This window comes from Hylaeus anthracinus, unplaced genomic scaffold (assembly GCF_026225885.1).
Source record: "Hylaeus anthracinus isolate JK02 unplaced genomic scaffold, UHH_iyHylAnth1.0_haploid 4, whole genome shotgun sequence".
NCBI lineage: Eukaryota > Metazoa > Arthropoda > Insecta > Hymenoptera > Colletidae > Hylaeus > Hylaeus anthracinus.
Window position 1 is genome coordinate 11949165 of NW_026535289.1, and position 17757 is coordinate 11966921.

The 17757-nt window shown below is 49.3% G+C and overlaps 1 protein-coding gene and 1 long non-coding RNA gene across 2 annotated transcripts in view; one reads left to right on the forward strand and one right to left on the reverse strand.

The window, feature by feature from the left end:
- LOC128894950 (mucin-5AC) overlaps nt 1–17757 on the reverse strand; it is a 25741-nt gene continuing 7984 nt past the window's right edge. The window contains exons 2-10 of the mRNA XM_054157070.1: nt 10653–10997; nt 9788–10201; nt 7294–9332; nt 6954–7212; nt 5778–6512; nt 5256–5702; nt 4031–4525; nt 2872–3510; nt 1–2355 (exon numbers count right to left, since the gene is read on the reverse strand). Coding sequence (XP_054013045.1) covers nt 952–2355; nt 2872–3510; nt 4031–4525; nt 5256–5702; nt 5778–6512; nt 6954–7212; nt 7294–9332; nt 9788–10201; nt 10653–10997 — 6777 coding nt within the window. The 3' untranslated portion in view covers nt 1–951. The remainder of the gene's footprint in view (nt 2356–2871; nt 3511–4030; nt 4526–5255; nt 5703–5777; nt 6513–6953; nt 7213–7293; nt 9333–9787; nt 10202–10652; nt 10998–17757) is intronic.
- The window catches only part of LOC128894983 (uncharacterized), a 20477-nt gene continuing 16058 nt past the window's right edge, over nt 13339–17757 (forward strand). The window contains exon 1 of the long non-coding RNA XR_008461652.1: nt 13339–14886. This is a non-coding gene — a long non-coding RNA (uncharacterized LOC128894983). The remainder of the gene's footprint in view (nt 14887–17757) is intronic.

Here is a 17757-nt window from a genome sequence, read left to right on the forward strand (position 1 = left end):
AGAAAAACTTATTTGGTAACATCGAACGTTACCATTTAATTTAAACAAATTTCTTCGATGAACATCGAGGGTACGAATATTTATGGGACTGACTGTATTCACAATTAGAAATTACCTTGGAAACACGAAGCATTCGTCGAAATCAGATATTTTTTCAATAAATATAGAGGGTACGAATACATACCGATCGAACTGATCGAAAACTCGTGTACAATCTAAACAATCCTCAAACGCTTGAAAACACTCCCAGCCCTAAAAATATGCTCTCGCGTTTCGTTGTTTCTCGGGCCTCCGTGCTCCCGTCCGTCCATCTTCGCCCTCGATCGCACTCAACCCTTCGCGAAAAAACGGATTCCATCGCTGGAATCGCGGGACTCGGGTGAAGAAACAGCCGTCGGTAAAAGGGTCAACGGTGAATCGGCGAACATTAATAAAATTCTACATTTGGTGAACCGAAAGAAACACTCGTCCCTTCCACTCGGATCGCGCTTCCGCGTTGGGATTGTGTGTTTATAATTATAACGTGTACATGTATATACAGACAGTCCAAGGAAAGAAACTCGTAGCGCGAAGAAACCGGATTCTGGTAAATAAATAAGTGAATACAGTATCGTCTTGGGATAAGCAGTTCGGTCGGGACCTGCGAGCTGTTTAGTGATCGCTTGAAAGTGATCGCTCGAGCATGGTTGGTGTAATCGTTTGGAGAATGATAGGACATAACGTGCTTTCTCATTGCAGCACTAGCAAAATCGAATTCTTGTCGGATCTCTCGCTCGGCGGACGACTTGAAACAAAACAGTGGAGACAGCGAGTTGCTTATTTGGAGACGATACCGTAAGTAGCACGTGGATGGCGATTAACGAGGCCTCCGCGAGCAGATCCGTTCTTTCGGCTCTCGTAGCGTTAGGTAAAAGGGAACGATGATTTCAAGGTAGCTCCTCCCCGTCCCCTTCATCTGAACCTTTCGTCCTGGCTGGGCCTGGTCATCACGCATCGACCTCTGTAGCAGATCTCGGTCATGTGGGACACCCTCGTGGTCGTCGAGGTTCGCAGAACCTTCCCGAGGATCGATTCCGTCGCGTTGCTCGCCAGGGTGGTGGTGACGGTCTTCGGTGTCGTCGCGGAGGGTGGATCGGTGACCAAGCCCTCGGAGGACGAACTCGTGGTACTTTCCGGAGTCGTAGCGACGCGATCCAAGGTCGTCGCGTTTTCTTGCTCGACGTTCGTCGTCGACTCTGTCGTCCGAGTCTCGTCCTTCGCGTCTTCTGTCGCGAGGATCGCTTCCGTGGTATCCTGGATCTCGGGATCCTTGGTCGTTACCCTTTCTTGAGTGATTTCTTCAAAGAGATTGAACTCCGTGGGCGTCTGCGTGGTCGTCGCGACCTCTGGCCTCTCCGTATCCGACACAGTGGTTTCCTCCTCGGCGCTCTTCATGCTATCGAAGATGGCCTTCACGTAGTCGGACAGGGTCTTCACGCTGGAGTCTCCCTCGTTCTTGGCGACCAGGCCAGGAATAGAGGATTTCGCGTTAGATTTCAGGTCGCGTTGCCTGCCGGACGCCTGGGACCGATCGTAGGAGGAAGGGTGCCTCACTTCGCTCCACTTTGCCCTGTGATTCTTCGGGTAGGCGTAATCGTCTCCGTCCCTGGGTTCCTGATCCTCTTCGAGGGACTCCGAGAAGCTTTCGTTTGGGTCGTCGATCGCCTTTAACTTTGTTCTAGTAGCCGTGAAATTCTCGTCGCTCTCAGTCGCCCTGTTGTTATCCAGCTTGGCGGAGTCTTCGACGTCGTTGCCCTTGGACGAGAACTTTTCGGTTAACAATCCCAACTCCAACGCATCTTGAACACTCTTCTCCCAGTGGCTCTTGTCGGGTGTCTTCTTCTTCTCCTTGCCGATCTTCTCCGCTTCCCACGGCTTCTTGTCCTCTTCCGCGTCCTCACGAGGCTCGGACGTCATCTGCGTGACGATGTCCTCGTCGGACTTGGCGGTCGTGGTCTCCTGAGGCATCGTGGTGGTTCGGATCTCGGTCATGGTCGTCTCCTCGACGTCGTCCGGGATGACCATCGGCGTGGTCATCGCCGGAGACATCGTCCACGCGACTTCCGGTGCTTCCGTGGTCGTAGACCTCGCTGAGGATCTGTCCTCCTTGAGGATCTCGGTCAGGAAGTCCTGCACGGCGAACTTCTCCGTCAAACTTGGATCCGTGGTGGTGACTTTCGATTCCCTGAGAGGGTTGTAGCGGTATTGGTCACGAATCAAACTGTTCACGGCCGAGTTGAAGTGCTGCGACTCCGCTGTGACGAAATCGTCCACGGCTGGCCTCACTCGCACGCGGACCTTCCTTCTTCGCGTTCTCTGCAACACGGAATGTCAAGTAAATGGTAAGTTCACCTTGGAAAAGAACTTCATTTCTACACCTAATGTTTATTATTCATTTATTTATTCTTCTAGTTATCCATTGATTTAGCGATCGATGTGTCTCGATTTATTCGTTTAGGTTTTCATCTAACCGTTTATCAACGTATAATTTTAATAAGATATTCGAAGCATTTACTTTGTTATTGCGTTACATACGACGCGTGTGTCGCTGAAACAGAGTCACCGCCTACAAAAATTGAACCTGAATAGGAATTTATTTTATTCTGCAAAAATTATTACGTGAACTTTACTTTCAATCTTTTTTATATTCTTGTATATTGTTTGCATTTTGTAGGTCCTTGTACATTCAAATAAATGCATAAAGATCCGCAGTCTAGTAACTATACACGTATACACGTTAAATCCGAATCAAAGTGATTATAATTCACACATTCCGTATAACAAGTCCAAATAAGGTGCGTTTTAAACAAGTCTGTGACGCAAAAATTGTACCTTTCTCTCGGTCGGTGGGTCAGCGGTTTTCTTGTTCGTCTTTGCGAGATCGACGGTGGTCTGTCGCTCCGTGGAGTTCTCCACCCTATCCATCGACCACGACTCGACGTCGCGAATCGTTTCCGCTTCGTCGCCGTTTCCGTCTCGCGTTATCGTCGTCGGCGCACCAGTTACCCCGTTAGTCGCGTTAGCGTCCTCCGTGTGATCCTGGCTGCCCGTTTTCCTGCCGAACTCCGTGGTGCCCATCAGCATCGACTCCTCTTCCCTCGGTTCCTGTCTCCCGTTATCGTCCGAGGAAACCACCAGTGTGACGGACGCGAGTTCCGGCGCGGCGGTGATTATCTCGGGAGCGTCCTCGTTCTTCTGGGTCTCCCGGAGCCATTCGCTATCCTTGCTCGACTCCCCGGCCACCTGGTTCACCGCCGCGCTGGGCTGGAAGGAGGTTCTCGTCAATTTCGTGGACCACTGACTCTCCGCGCCGTAAATGTCGGCGGTCATCGAGTGCGGGGCCTCCTTGGCTCGAGCAGCTTCACTGTACTTTCTCGGCGAGCTGCTGGCCAGCTGCGTCTGGTCGTATTCCTCGCGCTGAGAACCCAGCTCGGGATAGTTGCCGAAGTTCAGAACGAACTCGGCTGGATACTGAAAAACATAGGTACATTGGTGGGGGAGCGGGCGGTTCGTTCTTTGGAAGGGTCTGGATTTGGATCGAAACGTCACAGAGTGGCAGAATGAGAAAGAGAATGAGTTTGCCTCGCTAACTTGTTGCGAACGCACGGTATTTCTACATTCATCTAGCGATCCACGACTCTACGTCCCCTTTTATCGAGTCGGCTGCCAGATCGGTACTATTGGAAATTTCTACAGGGATTTTGTAAGAAAACATTTATTTTTGTAATTTCGTCGAAATTCATTTCGCTCGACGCCTGGGTCCCCAATGAAATTTACACGCACCGATCAGCGTTAAACGCTCGTTGTAAACCCTCCCCCGAAGCCGCGTTCTCACGAAACGTGGAACCGGTCAAAGCGAAACACGCCAGGAGGCATGTTGCGCGTAGCCGTGCTCGAATTTCTAATCACCGGCCGAACCACCCCCTATTAGCGCCACTGGGCTTGCAAACTCCCCTGTAATTCGCTACGGTGCTTGTTAAAGGCCACTCACGTTCTCGCTGGAGGATTCGTAGTACTGATGAGATGTTGGATTACGCGACGAAGAGAACTGCGCCCCGTCGTAATTATCCTCGTAGAGATTCGGTTGCTGCTCGGTGGTGGACTGTTGGGAAAGCACGCGCGGGTAGTTCTCGTCCAAGGGTAGCTCGTTGTGGGCCTCCAGGACGGACTCCGTGGTGCTGGTAGTGGTGGACACGCGTTTCTTCTTCAGGGAACCGCGGAACCTGCTTCTGGCTCGCGTCGGTTTCTCTTCCGGCCGGGACTTTGATTTCACCGCGTATACGGAGTCGTCGGGCACTAAGGTGGCGATGGATATTCTTTCGGTAGTGGTCGGAGCCTCTGTCAGAAGCGTACCCGTAGGAGGCAGGGTCGTGGGTCTTGGCAGACGACGGTTAGGCGGTGGTTGGTACTTCTGACGGGTCTTCAGCAGTTGAGGACTCGATTCCACTTCGGTTTCGTCGTTTGGTAGCAGGGACTGGTGCGGCACCTGAGATGAATTAAATGATGTTTAGTATATTCGAGGCTACAAAATCAAACATTCATCGCAGTAGTTATTTTCGTATCTTCGTCAAGATTCATGAATTTCAAATTGAATTCATTTTCTTTAATGTTTAACATTCAAAACAAATTTTGTTACTTCTTTGTATTATATCGTACAATTTGGATTTATTCTAACGTGATGTTATAGAACTTCGGAATATTCAACATTTTGTGTTGGTATTTTTTGATACGATTCACCAGACGAAACGAACTTGCATGTATCGTGCAAGATTCGCGAGTTCTCTTGTGGGTTGGCGTCGAACACGCAACCACCTGGAGGTTGGGAGCTGTAGTTAGGCTCAATATAAGTTCTTATTATCTATTCTTACGTATTTTTACGGGGATGCAATATCATTTTTCTTAAAATCCCATAGCTTATGTTACTCCAGAGAAAGCAAGGAAGCTTTCGAAATTTTTGTGTCTAATATTACTCTCATTAGAATGACTAAAAAAGGACGAATACTTAAAGTCTACCAACTTCGAGGTATGATACTTTTACAAAACAAAAACATTTCCAAAGAAGGATTTCACAGCGAACGTTTGATCGATCTTTCCCCTTTTCGCTCCTTCACAAAGTAACCTTATCTCGACGAGAAATTGGTGTGTCCATTCGCCCAGTGTAGATTCTAGTTTCCCCTCAATTTTCCGAGGAAGGAGGTCTTTACGAGGTAACTCACTTCCGGAAGATGTGGCCGATAGGTGACAGGTGCCTGGAACCTGTTGTCCACCGGATGCACGGGTTTGAAGTTGGGTGGCCTTATGAACCCGTAGTCGAGGTCCTCCTCGACTGGCGCCGCGGTGGTCGTGGTCGTAGTTGGTACTGGGGTCGTGGTGGCGATTAGCCTCTGTTGCTGAACCGCGTGGATCTTTATGTACTCGTTCCCGTCGGTTTGAACCTGCGATCCGTGACTCTGGGTACGCGATCTCGGCCTGTTTCTCTGTCGATTGCCTGTGGTCCTCGTGGGTTCTTGATTCACCACGTTGAAACGGACGTATTCGTCTTGGGAGCCTCTGCTTCGAGTTTGAACGGTCGGCTCGTGACGCGCGCGGGTGCCGACACGTCCTCTCACTCGCTGACGTATCGTTACGGGGGTGGTGCTCGTAGTGGTGGTCTCCGTGGTCACCTGGAATCGGAAATTGAAGTCTCTGTCACCCGAGGTCCTGGAATCAAAAATCCTCGACGCAACTGGGCTACTCACGTCGACCATAGGAGTCTCGGTGGAGGATACGGACAGCTCGTAGTTCTCTTGTTTATTCTCAGGCAGTGGAACAAAGATAGGCGACTCGTTAGGTTGGGCGTGAACGGTGCTCTGAATCTTCTCGCTCTCCGAACGATGAAGACTGTCCTGTCCAGTCAGGCTGTACTCCGGTTGACCTTGGGCCACGTTCACTTCGTAAATGGTGGAGTAACGTTGCTCCTCGGATATCCTCGATCGAGGATCGGCCGTGGTAGCGAATTCGTAGTCGCTGTTCTCCGCCTTGCCGTCGAGCTGATACTCCTTCGGTCTCTGGAGGATCCCCTGTTCCAGAGGTTCCCCATTTTGGGCTTGATAATTGAATCCGTTCACAGGCGTCTTCTCTAGACCGGTGTGCTCCACTTGATCGTAGACTTCACCGCGATAGTGAGTTTGCTCCGGAAGGGATTGGGGGTAGATCTGAAGCTTGGAGTAGTCCTCGGAGGTCAGCGAGGATCCTTGATTCACCGTCACGTCGCGCAGGGAGGAGGGATAGTTCTCGGTGGTGCTGACCGCCATGGTGGTGGGGTAATTCTCCGCGGGGTAGTCGTTCAGGCTCGGGGACGCGTCCAGATGACGGAGATTGTCTCCACCAGTAGGTTGCAGGAACGCACTTCCGGTGGGAGGGGAGGCTGCGTCGTTGTGAGGAATATTCTCGTAGGGCTGTTGGGCTTGCTGATCCTGGTTCTGCGCGAACACCTGTTGTCGACAGAGTAGGACACTTTGGGACACACATCTTCTATATTTTTTTGAAGCAGAGGAACGTCATAGCACCAGGCAGGAAATCTACTGTCTGAGTAGGTTTGGTGTAGTTTTCGGTGGGAATATTGAATACCGTTAATGTACATGCTGTCTGAGCAAGTTTGGTGTAATTTTTGGTGAGGCGGCAATATTGAATACTGTTAATGTACGTACTGTCTGAGTAAGTTTGGTGTAATTTTTGGTGAGGCGGTAATATTGAATATCGTTAATGTACGTACTGTCTGAGTAGATTTGGTGTAGTTTTAGCTGGGAATATTGAATCCCTTTAATGTATATATACTGTCTGATTATGTTTGGGATAGTTATACGAGACTGACTGTATGTCGAACAATGGAGTAACACAACTGGAAAATGTAAAGTTATATAAGATAAAGGTACCTCGGTTTGCTGGAGCGTCTTCTCCCTGCTCCTGTACTTCTGCGTTCTGCTGGAGGGCCTCCTGTGTTCCGTGCTGTACTTCAACGTGGTCTCCGGTATCCTGGACTTGCTTGGCTCGTACGACGCGTCGCGGTATTCCTCGGTGGTGCTCGTGAACCTGGACTTGGATCTGTTGTAGGGTCTTCGGTTCCTCTCGGAGGTGGATCTCGTGGAGGGGGTTTGAGTCGTCGTCCTTGGTCTGGTGCTGACGACCCTGTTCCTGAATTAACGAACGCCTTGTCAGTGTATATAATACATAGGCTGGGAATTTTTTAGCATAGTCTGGACCTTGCGAACGTACCTCTGACGTCCGCGTGGTCTGTACGTGGTTGTGGGAGTCCTCAGCGTCGTGGTGACGACAGTGGTCGTGGAAGGTGTCGTGGCGGTGGTCGTGGTGGCCTGGAGTTTGGCCTCGTTCTTGTCGAGTAGCGAGTTCACCAATCCTGGCAGATGAGGCGAAATGGCTGGTAGCTCTGCTGGGAGGCTGTACTGGGTGGGACCGATGGGTGCTCTTACGTCGTTGAGGTCCCCCGAGGGTATCTCACCGTCGTAATGATTGCTCAGATCAGACGTAGACTGCGAGTTATCCTGAGTGTATTGTCCCGCTGGCAGGTATCTCTGGGACTCCCTCTGCTGGGCGAGCTCCTGGTTTATCAGCTCCAGCTGAGCAGCCAGATCCTGAGTCTTGGTTGTAGGGTCCTGGGGTCCGTCCTTGTAGCTCGGAGTGGTGGAGTACGAGACCTCTTCTATCTGGCTGACCGAAGCAGACACCTTGGGGCTCTCTGTGGTCCTCAGGCTCTCGTCGTAGTACTTGTGCTTCCTCGTGGCCGGTCGCTGATCCTCGTAGTATCCCGTGCTGATCACGGAGGCTGGCTTGTTGTCGCCGTAGAACTGCCTGAACCTGAACCTGGAGCCCGAGTATCCAGGCTGCGGGGTCGTCGAGTACGTTGGCTCGTACTTGGGCGTGCTGGACGGTTCCTGAGAGTAGCCCGCGGTAGTCTGAGGCTCGTAGAAGGCGGTGGTAGGGTCCGAGCCTCCGTCGAGCCCGTCGCTGTAGGAATTGGGCTCGATCAAGGGTGTTGGGCTTGGATCCTGGTTATCACCGTCCTTGGGATCGGTGTTGTCCAGAGTGTTGACGACCACTGACCCGATGTGGGGGGACGGGAAGGGTATCTTCGAGTAGCCTGGCGGTGGCTCGAAGCTGAGAGGCGCGACGAAGAAGGGCAGCTTGTCCACCTTTCTCTCCACTCGGTTGTGATCGATGGACGAGAGGTAGGGTAGATCGAACTTGGCATATCCCACTGGGGGATCCAGGCTAGTCGGGCCTACGAAGACCTGAGGCGTGTCCGGGCCGACGGTGTCCAGGACGGCGATCGTCTTCGCGTCCTTCAGTATCTTCAGGACGTCCGACACTCTGGCTGACGTGGCCTTCGAGTAGGAGTTCCCCATGTAGACCGAGAGGGGCGGCTGATTAGGGGACGGAGTGGTCGTTGGCTCGCGATAGGTCTGTTGCTCCTGGTACTGGTTCCTCTGACGATGTCTGCCGCGAAGCTTGCTCCTGGCAGGTTTCGCCGACTCGAGATGTTGACGATGGAAGTCCGGCTGCTGGTCCCTGATCAGCGGAAGAGCCTGGGTCTGCACGTCCTGGTGTTGGTTAACGGGACTGGCCGCCCTGGCTTCGTCCTCTCGCTGCTTCTCCAAGATCCTCTGCTGCTTCAACGCTTCCTGGATCTCCCGTTCCTTCTGTCTCTCCAAGGCAGCGGCCCTCTCGGCCTCCCTCTGGGCCTCCCTCTGAGCCTCTCTCTGCTTGGCGGCCTCCTCTGCCCTTCTTTTCTCCTCCTTCGCCCTAATCTCCGCCAGTCTCCTTCGCTCGAGCTCCTCCAACCGTTGCTTCTCTCTGGCCTCGCGAATCCTCTCTAGTTCTCGCTGCTTAGCCATCTCCTCGAGCTTCTCCAGCTCCTTCTTCTTCTTCTCAGCCTCGCGCTGCCTCTGCAGCTCCTGCTCCCTCTGAACGGCCTCCTGCTGCAGGCGGGCCTTCCTCTCGAGCACTCTTTGCTCCTCGTTCAACCTGGCGATCTCCTTCATCCGCTCCTCCTTCAGGAACTGGGTCTTCTCCTCGCGCTCCATCTGTATCTGCTGCAGCAACTGTCGAGTGAACGTGTCCTGGTCGCGAGAAATCGCCCCTTGCTCGACGTTTTGGTTCTCGCGGTGCTGGTGATGCTGTCGTTGTCCATGCTGCTGCTGCTGCTGCTGCCGATGGGGATGCTGCTTTCTTCCGCGGCCACGCTTCGGCTGACCTCGTTGCACCAACGTTTCCGCTGGCACGTACACCAGCTGCACCTGGAACGGACGAAAGGGTTAGTTGTGCGGCTCTGGAGGAGGGGTAGTTCGAATGGGATTGATTTGGTGCTCCAGGATTTTGGATTGGGTGAGAGGGGTAGATTTGTCTAGGTCCACCTATGCTTAGGTAGATCTGTCTAGAACTAACTAGGTTTGGGTAGATTTATAGAGATCTAACTAGACTTAGACATACCTAAACATAGGTGGATCTAGACAGATATGTCAAGACCATGCTCGACCAAGCTGTAGACGTAACTACATTTACATAGATCTATGTATACCTAGCTAACGTTAGACCTACCTAAACACAAGTGAACCTAGACAGATCTATCAAGATCAAGCTCGACCAACACATTTTTCAAAATTCTCCATTACCCCTACATCCGCAACAAGTTCCCTCAATATTTCCGATCCTCCCTGCCTCGCATCTACATGAAGAGAACTGTACAACTAACCTCTTCCTCCTCGTCCTGTCCAGTTTCCGCCTGAGGCACGTAGTAGGCCTGGTTCCCTTCCTTCAAGTTCTTCGCCCCCTGTCGCTGGCTGTCCTGAGCCTGATCAATCTCTCCAATGTCCCCAACGTTCTGTTGTAACAAGTGACCGGTCTTGAAGTCCCGACCGGGCAAGTTCGCGTACGCCTGGGGACTCTGGACGTCCGGTTCCTGCTTTCCTGGCGGATGAGACCTGGGTCTCTGAGGGAGAAAATTCTGGGCCGGATATACCGGAGGCAGGGCATCGGTGGCAGGGAGTGGGGGTACTAGGTCCTCCTGAGCCAGGTCAGGGCCCGTTGGCTGGTGTCCTATCGCGCCTTGATGCTGATGCTTGTCCTCCTCGGGGTTGCTGAAGCCGCTCGGCAGGAATGCTTGAGACTGGAGAAAGAAATGGAGGTTAAGAAACGATCGTTGATGTAATTATGCTAGTACTCGTGTTCGAGAACGCCTACGATAATTTTTAAGTAGTTTATAGAGGAACTTTGGTGAGTATTTTACGCGAGGTTGCTGAGGTAGTGTGGATAAGTCTAAACGAAAAATAAACAAGGTGCGCGGAGATTCGAAGCCACGGTTCTCGAATCCACAGTCGACCGCTTTACCTACGCAACCAATCCCGTCCCCTACGTTTCGTGTCTTTCGTTTGACTACAATAGTAATTACAGAAGATTGGCAAGGTGCCAGTGATGGAAGTCAGTCGTTGCTTGAAAGTTACAAGTGTACCGAAGAGTTATCAGAGGGTAAATTGGAGTAAATGAGACTCGAGCGTACAAGTAGTTAACGTCATATTCAATTTCGTCGAATACACATGGAATCCGTGAAACGTACGTACCTGAAGAAGCTGCTGCTGAGTTCTCAGTTGTTGCTGCAGCAGAAGCAGTTTCTGTATGCTCTCTTGCGTCTTCTGCAGCTGCAGAAGCTGTTCCTGGTACTGTTGCTGAAGACTGGGTGGCAAGGACAGCTGCGGAATTTGCGGCAACTGGGCCGTGCCGCTCGCCAGCAACCCAGGGACCGGGTTGCTCTGCTCGACCTGAGTCTGGGTGGATCTTGGGTCCGGAAGGGGGATCCATTCGCTGTTCGAGACCTGTCGTGACCATCGTTCGGCCTGGACCGCGCCGAACTCGGCAGACAGGATCAAGCAGATTGGTATCGCCAATGACAGGCACCTCCGCACGGTCTGGAAGACGAAGAGGAGGTTTCCAAGTCGAGACTTTAGAGAAATTTGATTTTCTAATGGGGATAACTGGGATAATTGGGATGTGAGATGTGGCGGTAGGTAAGAATTGGTAGATTAACTCTTCGACAATCATGTTTGCTTAGGATTAATTTCTTTGAACTGTCGATAAAATGATCGTCGACGAGGTAAATGTCGCCTGATTGAGCTTAGCATTCGTGGCAATAGAATGCTGAGAAAGCATCTCGAGTTGCTAGTAGATACCAGTGTGGTGGCAGTTCCTGTCCTCGCCGCTAGAGTTACAGCGTGCGTACTGCGCTTTCTCGCAAGAGATCGGGCCGCCTAGCAAAAAGGCAGCGAACTCCTTTCATGTTTTTAAACCAGTAGCTCGAGTAGTCGATACTGCTCAGGCCTGAAGCTTAACCTAAAGGTAATTTCAGCGTAATCTGATAAAAAATGGCGTCTAGATTCCAAGTACGAGAGGATTGAGGTAATCCAAGATATTGCCTTTCCGCTCTCTCACCCCGTGCGTACTATATCCCAGCGAACGTGTTCGAGTGTATCGCGCGACGATTTCATCTCGAGGTATAATTCCCCTCATCTAGGGTATGCCTCCTTCAGAATTGCAATCCGATAATAAAGGACTTAACGGAAGATTGAAAGGCGTATTTTCGATCGGGCGGCGATCGAAACGATGATTTCACGGTTCGACGGAAAGGAGGTTGAAAAAATTAACCGCAATCTCGTCACTGGCTATCACGAAATACATAAGAAATGGAAATATTCTCGGCGAGTACTTATCCACGATTCAATTGACGCGGCTATTAGCGAAATTCGTGGTTTTCGAGGCGGGATCAAACCGCCGTGACAGGAGTGCCGCGCGAAAACACAGAAAACTCGATATTATTTATCCAAACACAGCCTTTCGTAATTTTCCAGAGGCGTAGACGAGTTTCTTACGGGATCGTAGGAACTGTTAATTGAAAGTTAGTCTTTCGTGAAATTAGAAATTAATTCTGTGCCTTTCCGTTGCAATCATTTATAACCTCCTACTTATTATACTCTCGCGATTATTGTAATTATCGAGTACACTTGTAATCTGTTAGGAAAAGAATAATAAACAAAATTTGTTGGCGGATGGACTTCGAACGTATAGATATAGATGACCATCAGGTTAAGACTTAGATTACCTACGGTTTCGTGGAGATTAAATCGAGAACTTGGAAGATTGGTATTTTAATAGAGTTATAAATGACGGAGTTGATTTCTACCCATAATAATCTCACTGAGAAATTGAATACATTATTTAATATTAGGAATTGATGGCCACTGGATTATTTGCAGTTTTTAAACGAAGAAACGAATGGTCGGTTTTCGACAAACTGTCGTTATCTATACGTTTCCGAGTTATGCTACGTTCGTAGAAGCTCGTAACGCGCGTTTTCGAAGTTTCTAGGTGTCGATTGTTTGGCTCGTGTAGGTGCTTATCTAATAGGTTCCCAGCAGACTGTGATATAGTCAACGAGTGAATGTAGTCGTCCTTCTGACTTCGTAACGAAAACGTAAGCGGTGCAGGACACGTCGTGCGTCACAAGCATCTGGAAACATTCTCTGTCGTTGCACAGAGCCTATTACGGCTACAATTAATTCTTTCGATTGGAATTAAATTCCAGCTCGTCCTCGGTCGCTTCTACAACTTCTAGCGATGTCCCACGATCGTTAGACATCGTAATTCTTTGAATTTTACAGGTAGACAGATATTTTTCCAAATTAAAAATATTCTGGAAAAAGTTGTTTCAAATCACCTTCCCGAACCACCCCTTGAACCACCTCTTTCAAGGATCTCCAATATTTTGGGAACACCCTGTATAACGAAAAATTTATATGGAAACATCAAACCTATCATTTAATTTGGACTTTAGAATTTTGTTAAATTAATAAATACAACATACTAAATACAATGCAACCATTGGGCAAAATTAAAAATTTGTAATTCCGGCTTGAGTTAGTTTTTAATGGGGCAAATATTGAATGCTGTTAATAGATACATATATACAGGCATATAATCAGGCAAGGGTTAATAGATCACTGCCAATTTGTCGAGGTATTCGGGCAAACGTAACGCTTCCATAAGCTCGCCAGTTTCGTGTCGCGCGCTCGACGTGATTAGGATTAATCGTCCCTGTAAACGCGAGCGATTCGTGCCTCGAAACAATTTCGAAAACGACCGGATGGATCCGCCGCTTCGGTAATGAAAGAATTATCATCATCATTACTGGTATTGCGTGACGTTCCCGTGTAAGTGCTGCCCGTGGGATATCTGGAGTGCGACCGGAGCTAACGAACTGAGAACCGTCTGAAACATGGCGTGCGCCCGGTGATTTCTAATAAATACCAGCGCTATCTGGCATTCCACGTTGGACCTTTCACTCGATTTTTCGAAACCGACGTTGGAAAATATTTTAGACCGAGCTGCAGTTGAAATTTGGCATCTTTTATTTAGTTGGCGAAATTGTATCGTTGGCATTATTAACGTAGGTCTGGGTAATTTAATATTATTTTGTTCTAATGTAGCGAGAGAGTCTTTCTTTTCGTTAGGTTCGAATTAGGATCAAATCAGGTTAGCGTTGCAGCCACCGTTGGCACAGATCAACGCCGAAGAGAAAATGACGATAATTAACCGAAGAGTTTACGTCGAGAATAAAAACCGCCATCGTGATCAGCGCTCCCTTCGTCCATTACAAAGTTGGATACCACTCAACGATTCGAATAACCAAGCGATACTTAAATGTCCGATTGCCTATATTTTACCTTGTAATCAGCTATGGGATTGCGATAAATCGCTTTCGCCATTGCGTCTCGGTGGACTATAATTCAATTGTAGAAATTGAGAATTCTTTCTTATTTCTGGTTAATAAACTTCGATGTAATTTGCAGGTTTTCTAAAATAACGTCGGACAAATCGTCGACATTTGTATGGTTCCTTTATCATCCATCTAGAGATGGACGACGGAGCAGTGCGTAGCGTAGCTGATTTCCACACTGAGAAGCCCCGGGTTCGAATCCCGGTCGGTCCGCCACCGTTTTTTTCAAGGAATGAGCTGTGACATGAAAGTATCGGAACAAGTGGTGTAAGATTAAGTTAATTGTCCCATCATCCATAGATCATCGTAATTAGACTACAAACATCGTGCAACCTAAATATATTTTTAACGCCTCCAACAATTTCACCACAGAGTCTCTAGCAATCTAAACTGGCCACAATTAGTGAACTTCGAGGATCTCCGATACTAGCGACTTGCCCGAGCAATTAACGATGTATCTGCTCGAGGGATCAAGATCAACGGCGTCGACCAACGCGGACCTCGATCCAGTCGGTTATTATATCCAATGAATCACCGACTTTCCTCCGGGAGGAATCTTGCTTAGTTTACGTACGAAACGATGCCGTACTACTGACATAATTCCGATTACGAGGAGCGTTTGCACGCGATTCTCATCGCGGAAGATCGCGTGTCGCGATTTTTCTGCTTTCTTCGCCGTATTCGTCGCTTCTGGAAACGGAACAGCAACCGTGAAATCATTCGAGTGTCCAGCGAGTATCGTTGTCTTCGCGAGTCGCTGCCAGATAAAAAAGAAGAAAGAATACCTCTCGAAAGATGCGCGGACAGTGGAGCGGCTGTCCGGTCCCGGTTTTTCGTGGTCGGCTAACAAATATAAAATATCGAAAAGTCTGTGGCGTAAGGTGTGTAATGAAAAAAAAAAGAAGAAACTTTAAGGAAAGAAGAGGAGGTATTCGATAAAAGTGTGGTTCCGGAAAAGTGCAAAACACAAGAGGGGTGAGAAGTGGCCCTCGAAAGTACGCACAATGCCTCTTGGAGCCAATTGAATGGTAAGTGATAAGTTTATCAATGTAGCATCACTCTCAGTAGTGTGACAAGGGGTTATGTATCATCTTTAATCACTTAAATAAAGACGCAAATACGTCTCTCGAAGCCCCATCTCTAGATTCATTCAACTAGCAAGAAATCCCGTGAAATTTACGGTTTCGCTGCTCGAATTAATCGTTGTCGTAGCTTTTCAAAAAGTCGTTCCGCTGTGACGAGGCCCCGCTAAAAGAGAAACGAGACGCGACGGCAGGCTGGGGAGAATAACCAGCTTTTGAAAATCGCCTCGAAACGGGGTCGACCGGTCGCGGTTCGCGAGAAAAACGCCCAGCGGCGCGTCGATCCCCGGTTAGGCGCGTCAGGTATTAATTTCTAACGAGTTTCCAATGTGCTTCACGATCTACATAACTCGCGCTGCCTACTTCTCGAGAACGAAACCAGTGGCCGCCGCTTTCGAACCGAAAGGGACCGTCGAATCTTTCCAGCCAGATACCGATCTCCGGCGATCGCCCGAACCGATGGAAAAGAAGTACATGCATTCCCTTTCACTGTCGACGAAACACCAGAGCGAGCGAGATTCGTTATTCTCCCTCAGGCAACGCGCCATTTTTATTCCGCGCCTTTTCTTTTTTATCAGGTGTCCGCGAAAATGATACTTCCTGGGTAAAGTTGAAACTGAAAGTTTGTTTCTGCTTTTATTAGAGCAAGGGTGAATTGTTTTAGTAAATTACTTTGCTCGATTTTATTCCGCTACAAAAGAAGGTATCGTTCTTAATAGAACTCCTCGCATTAAAATATTCCTGCCACGGGTAATAATTGAAGTACGCCCATTTATGGTCATGAAAGTGTAATACAAACCTGTATTTTAATGTGCTGCAAAGCACGACTAATTAAACCAATTACTTTCGCGCGCGAGTCGGCGATTTATCCTTCGGAACGCCGTCTTGGAGCGCGCGGGCCAAGATTTCATTAAATATTAATTTAAAACGAAAGCAACGTCGATCGGACTCCTCGCTAATGACCGACTGTGCGGAAAGTATAGCGAAATAATTTAAGAATACAGAATTTCCGAAACATTTAATATTGGAGAATGAGATAACGTCCGCGATACGTCGTTACTCGCAATTGGATCGGTCGTTGGAATCGTACGAGTCGGCGGTGGGGGAGTGGGCATGACTTTCTCCGTGCAACCTGCACGGTGGATTTTCATGGACTCGTCGAGAGCGCCTCGTTTCGCGAACGTGGCGCCCAATTTCGTCGTTCTCGGGTTTATCGGAGGCTACGGGGATCACCGGCGAACGGAGAGCAGTCCGAAAGGAGGTCGAGGCACCTTTCTCTCCTTGCGAGAAGAAGCTGCTTCTGCGAAGGCGCGGTCGTCGGATCGATCTCTCGACACCGCCTGCCACCGAACGAAGGATAACGACGTACCACGCATACCGCCCCGTCTCGTCGCTTCCCAAACCGAGCGAACGCTTGCATCCGTTTGCAACAGTTTCATTCCGTGCCTAATCTGACGCTGTTCGAAGTGAAACGGGGTCTGACGAAATCCGCGACCGTACAAGCTCGATCGTGGTTGATAGAAGGTAATAGAAGGTAAGAAAAGGTAATAGAAGGGGGTCAGAGGGTTCTAGGTTCAGCTACAGGAGGGTAGGAGATAGTAGGGTTAGCAAAAGAGGGCTAGAGGGTACTAGGTCTCAGTTACAGGGGACTAGGAGGTACTAGGTATCCGCTGAAGAGTGTTAGAAGGTGCTAGGTCTCAGCTATAGAGTGGTAAAGGGTACTAGGTCTTAGCTACAGGGGGCTAGAGGGTACTAGGTCTCAGGTACAGAGTGCTAGAGGGTACTAGGTTTCAGCTACTAAGTGTTAGAGGGTGCTAGGTATCAGCTATAGAGTGGTAAAGGGTACTAGGTCTCAGCTACAGGGGGCTAGAGGGTACTAGGTCTCAGGTACAGAGTGCTAGAGGGTACTAGGTTTCAGCTACTGAGTGCTAGGTCTCAGCTACAGGGGGCTAGAGGGTACTAGGTCTCAGCTACAGGGTGCTAGAGGGTACTAGGTCTCAGCTATAGAATGCTATGGGCTACTATTCTCAGCTACAAGTGCCTATATCCGAGCCTGCGCATGAATCCGGTCCTATAAACGATATTCTACCAAACTGGAGTCTTTGACAACGTCAATATATACATCTAAGAATTTTGTATAAAGTCCGAAATTGGCCATTTCTCCGACAATTATGCCAGACAATTATAAATTATTACGAAGAGTGGTATATTAACCAAACGCAGATACAAAGTAACGTGAAAGAAAAATTAACCGAACACGAAGAACGAACAAGTTCCATAAATGGCATTCTCGTACATTAGGTGTAGCAGTCAATTCGCACGTGTTCGCATCCTCGTAAATAAAACTCTTTCACTCGAATCATGGACCATCCCGTTAAGTCAAGCAAACATTCATGCGATATTCATTGACGCTGCGCGAGTACTCGCGACCTTGAGACGTTCTCCAGCCGCGCCGGACTTTCCAGAAACCGTGAAAGCACGCGTCGTAATTACACTTTTTCGCGAAAGTTCAATTTCGCGCTGAAAATTACAAGTTCGAACCCCGTCGCGGACTCTCGCTCCCCGTTTCTCGTTAGCGAGAACGGCGGGATCGTGAATCCATTCAGCTGTGCATAATTGCATGGAATTCTCGCGTCTAAGGTCGGACCACGGCTATCGCCATATTTTCTTTTTTCTAGGTCGTCGGATTCGTTTCCACGGAAAATGGAAACCGCGAGCCGGCGAGACCTGGACCGGCGAGATCGAGAGAATATTTTCGCGTCGCTTTGGAAATCGGGCCGGTTTTCCTTTCTTTCGGAACCGATCGTACGCGGGGAC